The 11,959-nt window shown below is 47.0% G+C and overlaps 3 protein-coding genes across 3 annotated transcripts; 2 read left to right on the top strand and 1 right to left on the bottom strand.

The window, feature by feature from the left end:
- Positions 1-1,183: 1,183 nt before the first annotated feature.
- Positions 1,184-2,095, bottom strand: LAJ45_01021 (uncharacterized protein; the record flags this gene model as incomplete). The annotated part of the gene is made up of 4 exons (XM_046110619.1): positions 1,184-1,243; positions 1,311-1,597; positions 1,653-1,902; positions 1,961-2,095. The coding sequence occupies 4 exons, from the start codon at positions 2,093-2,095 to the stop codon at positions 1,184-1,186; spliced, it is 732 nt and encodes a 243-aa protein (XP_045975797.1).
- Positions 2,096-7,145: 5,050 nt separating this feature from the next.
- Positions 7,146-7,520, top strand: LAJ45_01020 (uncharacterized protein; the record flags this gene model as incomplete). Its single annotated transcript, XM_046110618.1, has 3 exons — positions 7,146-7,356; positions 7,416-7,441; positions 7,512-7,520. 3 exons carry the CDS (start codon positions 7,146-7,148, stop codon positions 7,518-7,520), a joined length of 246 nt encoding a protein of 81 aa, XP_045975796.1.
- A 2,358-nt stretch (positions 7,521-9,878) lies between these two features.
- LAJ45_01019 (uncharacterized protein) lies at positions 9,879-11,434 on the top strand (the record flags this gene model as incomplete). Its single annotated transcript, XM_046110617.1, has 6 exons — positions 9,879-10,078; positions 10,149-10,570; positions 10,638-10,646; positions 10,709-11,010; positions 11,106-11,252; positions 11,345-11,434. The coding sequence occupies 6 exons, from the start codon at positions 9,879-9,881 to the stop codon at positions 11,432-11,434; spliced, it is 1,170 nt and encodes a 389-aa protein (XP_045975795.1).
- Between the last annotated feature and the right edge of the window lie 525 nt (positions 11,435-11,959).

Genomic DNA, 11,959 nt, shown 5'->3' with positions numbered 1-11,959 from the left:
ATGTACACACATACAGATAGTCTAAGACTGCATGTGATTGCCCATTATTCTACTTTCTCAACACAACCTTTGATTGCGCCGATGAATCACTCCTGCACGGTGGGAATCTCTGGGAACAAAACCGTCTTCACATGTGCGCCGCATTACAATTGCTATTCTGAAAGGTTGCTGACGAGGTACAGGTCATTATGCATCTATTGAGCGGAATAATTGTGTCGTCCGACGATGACCACCTGGTGGTGTATTTAAATCACTAAAGGTCAAGCGCGGTCCAGATTGGAATATAGAGTCCGCACTCCTGCACAAAAGCCTACCACACCATCACGATAAAAAACTATCATCACCCATCACCATCATCATAATCACCACTAGTATCACCGTCAATTAAATCTTAGCCGCTCACTGTATTATTAGATCTGTATAAAATAAGGGTATGTATATAGCACTGAAAAAAATATTTTTCAAAAGTATTCCGCAGATTTTTGTATTAACCCATCGATAAGGGAGATGAATTTATGGACCTATTGATGAATTGGGTTATGGTGTTCAAAATCTTGGTGATGGCTTAATGTGAAGTTGAGATGCTTCAATCGATATCAAATATCGAATGTATGCACAGCTTAAAAAGGTCTAGTCTGGTTTCGTACCCATCCCGCCCAGTATGTATTAACTAGCAGTAGTTTAAGTAAACAATCGGGTAGTTTATTTAAACACCATGGCGTGGTTTAAGTTAAACTACACGTACTGCACCTCTTGTACCATAGGGTGATGCTACAGTCTTCTCTTGTGGTGCACGCGGCGAGGCCAGAATCATGGACTATCACTCACCTGCTGGTTCCAGGCTGATTGAGAGATTATGTAGAGTAATCGTGCCCGGGGTTGCTCAGACATGATGATGGTCGATACCTAGAGGTGAGGTGCGACAACAAAACAGTCTAGGAGCGAGGCTGCGTCTTGTCCTACATCACGGTAACAACAGATGACTTTGGTTCCCTCGACGTTGCCTTTGTCCATCCATCAAATGTATGATATGAGCCCCAAACTTTTCATGGTCTTATCAAATAGTAAATATTGTCTTCATTTTAACTAACAGAACCAGCCTATATATAGACATTATATACAATTTTATTCCTCCAAAACTCCGGCCCAATCTACTCATTTACCTGTCGCCTGAACTCTTGCTTTAACAAGTGAAAGGACGAGGACCAGGAATGGTGTAGCTGGTAACAACTGGCCAGTAGATCTAAAATACCACACTCATTAGCGCCGCTCTGGCTGACTGACACTCGCGAGGAAATAGATCTACTCACGTTGATTGTGATTCCCGGGTCGGAGCCAGCGTAGGCTCCGGGGAACGACACAGTGGCCGGGCTAGCAGAGCCGCCACCAGTAACATTGATCTGCGCACACTCCATGTAGAACTGCGCACCGGGGTACGAGCTAGCGCCGTGGAGGGCGATGAGCTCCGCACGGAGAAGGTAGTTTCCGGATGGGATACACGACGGGATCGGGATATTGACCTTCCCCTTGTTGTTGACAAGACGGGTCACCGCCCAGACACCGGAGGAGTCGAGGCCGTCCTCGTAGATTTTGAACCCTGCGTAAAAGAGTATTAGCATACTTTTCATTCAGAAGGGAAGAGTGAAGGTTACATTTAAGGCCTGTAACGGTAGTGGTGAGCGCAGAGTCAACCTTTGCAAGGTAGACCATGACGGGCCCGAGATGGCCGGCTGAGATCGGGTCATCTGAGTCAGTGGCGTCGGCGCCGGCGAGGGTGTGGTGCCATTCGGTGGTGACCGTTGCACCGGCGGGGACAGTGATGATATCGGTGGGGAGAGGGGTACGGTAAGGGTTGATTCCACCGTTGCAGATAATGTCGTTGGAAGTCACATCACTGATTGGCTTGGAGGGAAGTTAGTACACAGCAAAGAACGAAGATAGGAAAGAGACGTTAACATACCCCGTCGTAAGTGGGGACACGGATTCCGGTGGTGTGGCCAGCTGAAACGCCGTTGACATATAACTCCTGGAAAATGGTATGTGCCGAAGCAGTGCTGGCAAGAGCAGCTGCGAAAAGTGCAATTGAAGTCTTCATGGTTGTAAAAATGGCCCGGCCTCCTACAGGTTGAAATGAATGAGAGAAATGGTTGAAGAATGGGATGAGGTCCAATAATGCGTTTCCTTCGCTCTCTTTATATTGTGTTTTCTCCCTATACTACACCCTGGTAAACTGTCAGTGTTGTCCTCCTCCCCTGCAAGGATCATATATATATTAACTTACTTCTTTAATATAGACGCTCAGATCCTCGTCGCGCGTAGAGCGCACATGGTACGCTGTCACTCATTTCTACATTATTACCGAAGGATCAAAAGAATTGTCAAGGTTTCTCTATATTTCCCCACAGAGAAACGGAGGTGTCGGCAGAAGATGCCATCCATACAGACGCCGTTTCAGTTTCGCCTTGGCCTGCTTGGCTGATGACAGTACCTTAAAGCTTGTTGTGTGGGGTTCGAACGCCATTTCGGTAGCAGCAACCGTCGGTTTCTCGTCCCGGCTTGAGTTCCATTCTGCAGGAACAAGGTGTCGGGAATTGATAAGTGGCAGGGGTGTGTTTTATCCGGCGGCCCTTGGTACCGTACCGGCGCCATGGATGTCTAATCTGTATATAGGAAACAACGGCCAAGGATGCTGATCTCGAGTTGATGAAATAAACGCTCGCGGAGAGAAAAAACCCCCGCGAAGCCCGGTCCTAGACGGCGGAGGTTGGAGATAAAGTTGAGGGTCTGTGCTGGACTGTGAAAAGGGGTTTAAACAGTCGATGATTATCACCTTATTCCTTCAATGATATGATCAGACCATTAATAATTATAAGGATATTTATGGCTAGCTACTATTATGAAGGTTATCTTCTACGTGTGGTTTACTATTTTTCGGACTTTGACGTCGGAATCGGAAGATGCCGAACATACAGAAGCAGTTATAGAGCAATGGAAAATTTATTTCAACCGCAGCCTTTTGGGAGCCAGACAACCACACTGATAATAGGTGTGTGGCTCCGCGTGGAAGCCGGGTCAATATGATCACAAGACAATGCTATATATCCGCCTCAAGAACGCTTTTTTACCCCACGGCCAACCCCGCTCAAGCACTCCTTGATCTCTTAGCCCGACTCTGGATCTCTTAGCTAGATGTGTGGCGCCTGCAAAGGTCAGCCTTCCGTTTCTTGGCCCAGGAGACTGACAGAATTTGCAATGCAAGCCGAGAGATTTATACGAGGATTAGGGGTTTGCGACGTTAATGGTTTTTGCTTGTTTGTTATTTTTATTTTTATTTCCAAATGAATATATGGAAGTAATTGATATCTGCAGAGAACATTGCCTTAGTGACGAACCTTGTTGCACTCCTTTACATCTATTCCTCGACATAACGAACTTTAGAGTGGGATAAAAGACAACAGCCTGCTTACTGATACTATTATAGCGGTTTTTATATCGTAACCCAGCCTGATGTGAATGCTCATCTTCGTGTTACTGACTGGAACTAATAGCTCCCCTGGTAGGCTGAAGTAACAGGCCCAGGTCTGCGTGTCACCAACCAACTACTCTCCCGGGAACCCGGGGCACATATCCTAAGATCTATATCTTCATCCTCAAAGACACAATTACATGTATGCATGCACGTGCGCTCAATGCAGTACTTTCGCGTTTCCATCCACATGTAAAATTACAATTGGGATGACGCGGTCTACTATATAGGCGCTTTAGAAGGCTGCGGAAGCAGGAATATATTAATGATGACATTTTTTCTCCCCCCTCTGCATTTCTGCACAGCTGCAGCTGGACGGCCAGTTGAGCGGGGGAGGAGGAGGATCGAGCTATATAGCTAGTATTGGGTTGCACAGATTGTGGGGAAAGGCGGTGTGTGTGGGAGTTCATCTGGTTTTGTGTTTTTGATTATGTCCTTGAAGTGGGTAAGCGGGGGCGTTTTGTGGCTCCGACCGTTGTTTGTGGTGTTTCTTGGGAGACGGTCCTCATCTGCTTGACTTCAGAACTGATAATTGAGTCGTTTTGTATTTTCGTATTGGCTACGCCTAAGCGGCCATGACCTACGACGGACACGAAAATGTCAAATCGATGGTTCATAGCTAATTATCTGCTTTAGTGTCATAGCGAAACATCTGCGGGAAAAAGGAATTTGAAGTCAGATTAGCGTTGATTCTGGTCAAACTCACTCTGCACCTTCCTATTTGCCTGCACCGGTGAAGGAGAGGCGGCCGCGGGTCTCTATGCTCTGTAGGACAGTAATATGGCAGCACCGGAACCCGTGCTGGCTAGTGTTGTACTCTGACTAAGCAGGTTTAGCGGGGTACGAGTGATGGCTTGTGAATATAATTATGGTGGGGTGGAAAACACGAGGTGGTGGATACATGGATCTATAGACTGGCAACATACAGGAATCTCTTCTGAAAAGTGCCCTCGAGTACGTATGTGCACGTATGTATGTATACCTCAAGTTCAAAAGTTATTGTCCGACACCAAAAACGGCCTTTTGATTTCCACCTTTTGACCATCACACTGCGTTTGAACGTGATATAAAGCTGATATAACGTATGTTGGGATATACAATAGCGGAAATGGGGGTGTCCTTCGTCCTGTAGTACTCTTTTATTATCAATAAGTCTAGTGTTGGTTTAGTAGGAGTTCGGTAGTCTTTGAAATAAAGTTTTATAGTAGTATTTTTAAGAATGCGGCATTAATAGAGAGGTTAATAAATGACGTAATTCACTAATTTGAAATTTTTCTAGGATACGTATTTCTCTAGATAAAATATTCTTCAAACTGCATATTTGCACTTAGATGTCATCCAAAGGCTTCAAAACTAGCAGGTTCTCGATCTAAAATTAAAAACCAGCTATAAAATCAATATTTATAAAGATTTCGATCGCATGCCAGTGTATGGGTACATTTGTGGCCAGGGCCAATTAGTTCATTCAGTCAGGGGATTGTTAGTTGTTCAGCACATGTACATGTGTTAATGTTGATGTTGATAACGTGGCCATCTGTAATAGCTCAGGGCGTGACAGTCACGGCCAGAGTAGGTAGTGACAGCAGATAAGTGTGATGGCCGCTGAAGTCGGGGGCTAGCGAGTTATGGCCACCCGGTGCGGGCATGGAAAAGTTCTTAGCACAGAGTTTATCCAGCATTGATACCGTATTTTTAAAATATTTTATTTTGCGGAACCCTGTAGTAATTTTAAATTGACAAGGTTTCTTGCTCAATGCACATTTTAGAAAATAAATATATCTCAGATGTACCTATTTAACTCTGCATTTTTCTGAGACTGATTATTCTGAACACTGGGGTATTGATACGGAACGAAACGCACCCCTATTTCCGCTATTGTAGATAACTATTCTAGAAGTTCAGATTACACAAAATACTGGTTTTTTTATGAGCTGTGCAGATCTTTCGTTGGGGAATTCCTGCCAGGAACCTAGTCTTAGCAAATCTCATTTCACACCAGCACATACTGACATCAAGGTCTAATTACTTCCGGACTGTTTCTCAAGTATGGGCATGGCTGGGGTTTGTAACTTGAGCTACATGTAGTTGGGAGTATACCTATCTGTTTGTAAATTTGGTGTTATTGCGTGACAACCATATTGGGCGGGGTGTTCTATGCAGACCACAGTTCACGGCATATATGGTCCCCCCCAGCCTTAAAGGTAACATGAGAAAAATGCCAAGTCTCTGATAACTTTTCAACCACGATTGATATTAAAAATCCGTAATGATAGAACTCTTCTTCATCACGGTATCCAGCCTTCTATCATTACGGGTTTTTAATATCAATCGTGGTTGAAAAGTTATCAGAGACTTGGCATTTTTCTCATGTTACTGCGCATGCTGGGGGAACCATATAGGACTATTTGGCTCTTATTAGAGTATATCCCTTTGTTTATATAGACCTCCGATCTTAACTAAAAACTTAATACTCTCGGATCCCCCGCCCCAACACATAAGCCACTAATGCTCTTCTCTCTCTTAACAGCTTTCTTCCTTGCTTTTTTCATCGCCATGGAGCTCACTTCTTGTAGTAAGATCCTGTAAACTCATGGATAAGAGACCTTTGCGAGGAGACACTATTAGTCCACACGCAAGAAACAAGCCGAATCACCCACTGCGCATCGTGCGTCGCGCGTCGCACCGTGTGCCCATCATCGTAGTGTGCGTGCGAGTCCAGTACCAACTCCTACAGTCGTCTCTGGGTCAACGACGAAACCAGTTCGATGGCGAATAGGCCAATCGAAGCCAATAAAGCGCCCCGACCCCTTTGCTTTGACTGCCTATCAGCCCAAAAAGTAGCCACTCGTCATCGAGCCGGGTTCGTCGTTGACCCAGAAACGACTGTACCATCCTTTAACCGTTGCGCGTCGTACCTGTAGTAGATACCGTGGATATGGTTATGTTGATGTTATCTGTGAGAATACCGAGTGGGGATTCTTGTTCCTACGCAGATATTGCTGGAACAGGGTTCCGGGCATGAAAGATGACACATCTGTCTCTTTCCATAACTGTATTTCCTTTCATTATGCAAGATATTTTCTTTTATGCAAGATATTTCCTTTCATTATGCAAGTTATTTTCTTATATTCTTTTATCTTTTCATTTTTCCTTGTGTTTTTGGGAATGGCTTCTCTTGTTTAATTTTCTAGACTATTCTCTAGTAGCATGATAATAATGTTTTTACGGCTATAAATAGACGGCCAAAGTAGAAAATAATAAATCATCCATCACAAAATCAATAAAGTCGTTGAGACACTTCCTTCCTTCCTGCTACCAAAACAGATATTAGCCCCCTCCTCTTTCCAGCGTCCCCATCTCCTCCCTTGTGGTGTCGAAACGCGGTTCCCCACTTGGCGTGATGGTTGAGTATTCTGTACTGCCGAAGGAGTGAAGGTCGGTCATGTATCAGATGGGTCGCCGTGGAGATTTCATCGGGATAGAGTAGGTGCTGAGCACTGTCAGCTGTCGTCGCGTGAAGTGAGCATCTCGGGTTTCGACTCGCGGTGATAGCTAGCTTTAGCTGCATCACGTGCCCCCGCTTCCGCGCATTGGCCAGCATGCGGCCAGATCGCAGAACATGGGCTTGAGCCTCATCCGCGCGCCAGCTAGCCCGCTGTCACGTTTAATTAGTCTCGCGTTAGTGCGGACTAGAGTAGTTCCCAACGTCAATCTCCAAAACGAGCACTACTCGATACCGTTATCGTTGATATTACCCGTCGGCTCGGGCTGTTCTTTGTCTCCAACCGTTGGAGATTTTTCGGGTCGGGCTCATGAGCTGCTAGATATAGGTGGGTTGAGGGCCGGTGGAGTGCGCTAGATTCGTATCATATCATCGCTAAAGCATCAGTCTTGGGCGGGTTGTGGGGTTGTGGGGTAAGAAGGGCCTCGACTTAATACCACGATTCGTAGCTACAAAAGTTGATAGCTGATAGTAGGTATCTAGATCCCATAACCTGCCGCTGCAGTATTCGTTCGGAGTGCCAACAACCTAAGCACCGGACCTACATGTAGTTACTACCTCGAGGACTACTACAGTTCTTCGTATCTGGCAAACGCCCTACTGGCACCCAGGAGCGTTTCCACCTATCATAACATCGAAGCTTCTATATGGCAGGATGAGCGCTGGAATGGATGGTAAAGATCTCTTTCCTGCCAGACACTACCGGACTGAGAAGAAAGCTAAAACAGGGCTACGAGAACAAGGGCCAACAGGTTGAGCCTCTTCCGAAATTTTACCCACGACCACAGACCAGCTCGAGTACTTGGATGTCCTTAGTAGGGGATAGCAGCGCAGTAAGTACTTTACAGTGGCACAGTCTAATCCGATTCTGGGTTTTGAGACGCGCTCAATTACTTGTTTTGATCTATACCAATATTTTTCTCTCCTAATTTTGGATACTTTCCGGGATTAATTAACTACACTAATTTAATGTTTCTACCGCAGTTGCCCCACCGTGCAGATAACCCGCACCACTGAAACCGGGATGCCGTCTTTCTCCTTCTCCGTCATGCAGGACTTTTCTTAGCCTCGTGTGCTGCCGATTACGCTGGGGGTATTTCAATACTGTGATTTATGGCGGCCGCCCCTACCAAACCTATACGCGTCGTGGTCCGGTCCTTTGGGGTGGGGGTTAGAAATCGAGGCTCGACGCTCTCTATAGAGTCCATTCACCAACCGTCAACCTTAAAGGCGGCCTTAACTAACGTTTTAACTCTCGGACGATAAAAAGAGCGGTTCTCGGAAGTCCTAGAAAGCACATCTGTCTATATATATTTACACAAGCAGTTAGCAATCCATCAAACACGCGCGGGGTTATCCTTTGCAGACGAGGAACGAACCAGTCTACGAACCCAACTACAAGCATAGCGCCGGCCACTATTCTTCCCGACCTCAATTCGCGGAACCCTATGGCGAAATCTAGGTAGGGTCTGAAGAAAGCAGTTGTCGTAGTAATCGGGCGTCACGTTCGCCGAGAGTCATTCGCGGCGCCCTAGAACTTTCTTCGGGGACTGGTGGTTTGCCTAGATCGTATATAGCTTAATAGTTAATGGAATACGAACTGTGGTGCGATGTTGATCATTCAGAACGCGTATCAGTACTCTACAGTTGCCCTCCGATATAACGAATACCACTATACCGAATATTCGCTGTACCGAACCACTTGGGCTAGCTTCTTTTTTGTTTCAGCAAAGAATTTAGTCTGCTATACCGAATAATACCGAATAATCTGCTGTACCGAACAAAAAATGGCTCAATATGCACGTTCGTTATAGCGGAGGGCGACTGTACAGCTTATCCTCAAAAGAACCAGAAAATGCAAGTAACGGAAACAGGGATTATTTGTATGAGAGAACGACGCTACTCCATACAAATTATCCTTGCCCTGAGCAACTGCATTTTCTGGTTCTTACGCTGGTAAGCGTGTACATAGCCTTGGATGCAGATGCAGATGTGGCCGACTTGACTCATGAGTGGGGTGCATACATCCTGCCCTGTTGAAGCACAGGGGATGGGGGGGGGTCCATCGGCAGGGAGAGCGCAGTAGAGTAATAAGATATCGTGCCGATAACGAGACGAGAGGAGGAAATAAAGTGCCCCTCACAAGAGCCTCACGCCAAGACTCCCTTGTTGGTTTGAGGCATGCGCCAAGACCTTGCTTGTTGGTAAATAAACCCCACGTGACACAAATCCCGAGTGATCAATGATGACAGGGTGATAGCTTGTGACGCAGATAGCTCTAGAAACCGCGATAACGGCGCTGCGATACGTGTCGGTGCTCCCTCATTAACGAGGACTTGTAAATTGTTGAAATCTTCTTTAAAGAAAAGCGGGGTAATAAACTCATACTCACTTTCAACCCCCGGCTCCTCGCTTAGGCACCGTTTTTTCCTAAATCAAAGTAATCATTTCGTCACGTCTTGACTCATTCATGCACGCGTAAAATCATCACGACCGATCAAATGGGGGGTATTGAAACAGGAATCTGCTCAATTCTCCGGCCATCTAGAGCACATGTATGTATGTAGCAAGCCGGTTTGCTGTTCGCTGCGCTGTATTTATAATCCGGTGCCGATCCTCCCCAGAGTAGCAGGCGCGGCGGACACGGGTCTACAGCTTGCCGAAGCTCGCAACGACGCGTTTTATGTCACTTGTGTCTCCGCAGGGGTGCAGCAGGGAGCTGGCTGTTATTTAAAGAGCTTGATAAGATACGGTTTTACCCCTCAGCTCAATTTCCCCCTCTGTCACATTACAGACGTATCCAACGGCTTAGAAACACTCAATCCAATCACGATAATAACTGTCAAAGCAATGTCGTTTCCGAAGAACGCTACACTCTCCCCGGTGCCCTTCAAGATTGCCGTGCCCCAGAAGGAGATCGATGACTTCAAGACGCTCCTGCAATTGAGCCAGCTTCCGCCGCCGATATGGGAGGGCACCCAGCCGCAATTCGGCGTACAGTCCAAATGGATGAGCGAGACGAAGGAGTACTGGGAGACCAAGTTTGACTGGTAAGTACCATGCCATTTCACCCACAAATCCTCATTCCGACTTCCGAGATCTAACACATGCTGCATCCAGGCGTTCTCACGAAGCCGAGATCAACAAGTACCCGCAGTACACCGTCCCGATAACTTCTTCGCTCGGAGCCACCCTAGACATCCACTTCATAGCACACCTCTCCTCTGATCCTGATGCAGTGACATTGCTGCTGCTGCACGGATGGCCGGGCTCGTTCATCGAGTTCCTCGACCTCATTACTACCCTCTCGGCGTCTACAACCCCGGCGTTCAACATCATTGTGCCCAGTCTTCCCGGATACGCGTTCTCGTCGGGGCCACCGTTGGACAGGGATTTCGACCTCGCGGAGGTGGGCGAGATGTTGAACTCGCTCATGGTGGGGCTGGGATTTGGTAAGGAGAGTGGTGGGTATATAGCACAGGGTGGCGATATCGGTAGCTTTCTGTCGAGGCTGCTGCAGGAGCGTTATGAGGACTGCAAAGGTTTGTTTTTGTTCATGACCCGGAGAGAAGAAAGCCAGTGCTGACGAATTCTGTGTTTTGATTCTAGCAATTCATCGTAATTCCCCATCTCTCGCTGTATGTATGTATGTATGTATGTTGTGTAGCTCACGGGTATAGTCAATGCGTTATTCCCCACCGACACATACCCCACCGAAAACCTCACCCCCAGCGACCTCAGAGGCCTCGAGCGCGCTAAGGCCTTCCGCACAACCGGTGGGGCATATGGCCTTACACATGCCACACGTCCCAGCACGATTGGCCACGTTCTCTCCAGCACTCCTCTTGCACTACTTGCATGGGTGGGCGAGAAACTGCTGGAGTGGACCGATGAGGACCCCAGCGTCGAAGCCGTGCTGAGATTGGTGACGTTGTGGTGGTTTACGAAGACAGCGCCTAGAGCGATTTATCCATACCGCCAGGTAGCTTCCCCCCCCCCTTCCCTCTTTCCACCTAGCCTTTCCTGCTGGGGGTTGCGTTTCGTGGTCCGATGTTGACATTGCGGGTGGTGTGATAGATCTTTAGGAGGCCTGACTCGGCGAAAACGGTGTGGAAGAAGCCGGTGGGCTATTCGCTATTCCCGGAGGACATTATCCCGACGGGGAAGATCTGGGCCGAGTTTGAGACGGAGGGGAAGATGGTGTGGTTCAAGGAGCACGAGACGGTATGTTGCTTTTTTGTCTAGTTGTTTGTTTCCATGAAGTTGTGGGCTCGTCTATTCTACGGGGGTGCGGGAGACTAATTGGAGGCATTTAGGGCGGGCATTTCGCGGCGATGGAGAAGCCAAAGGCGTTGGCGGAGGATCTAGTGCAGTTTGTTTTGTTTTTGAAGGGGCTAGAGAAGTAGGGTAGGTATGTGTAGTGGCTATAGCTAGAGATGTCAGTCAGGTATGGGATGGTGGTGCAGGTACGGATTGTAAGACCTGTTTACGTAAAGAATCCTATACATACCTGGTATTCCTAGGCGCTAGCTTTGGCCAATATATAGCTCGGTGTTTATCCAATCTTCATGCAGTGGTTCGTGCGTTCCTACTCTGATGTCAATGTATCACTCAATACAGGACATACCGCTCCGTACACCGCCAAACTCGAAGAATTGGCTACATATATATCTCCGTCTAGGGATTATCTCTCGAGTGATCGGTTGCAAATGGTGTCGATCTACATTAGAGGTTTTCCATGGAAGTAATCCTGAGGTCACGAGAGTTAGACAGTTTATTGGGTTTGGCGGTAGTTGTATTGAGACTTGACGTCAATTGGAACAGAATCGATGATTGAATTAATCCTTCAATGCTATAAGTTGTGGCAGTTTTAGCTATCTTCAGCGCGAAGTGGTTGTGGTGAAGGGTAGGCCACCATATAAACATGGAGG

The sequence above is a fragment of the Morchella importuna genome (assembly GCF_003444635.1).
Source record: "Morchella importuna strain M04M26 chromosome Unknown Morimp01GS002, whole genome shotgun sequence".
Classification (NCBI taxonomy): domain Eukaryota; kingdom Fungi; phylum Ascomycota; class Pezizomycetes; order Pezizales; family Morchellaceae; genus Morchella; species Morchella importuna.
The sequence above is the reverse complement of the archived record's forward strand: the minus strand, read 5'-3'. Positions and strand labels throughout refer to the sequence as shown.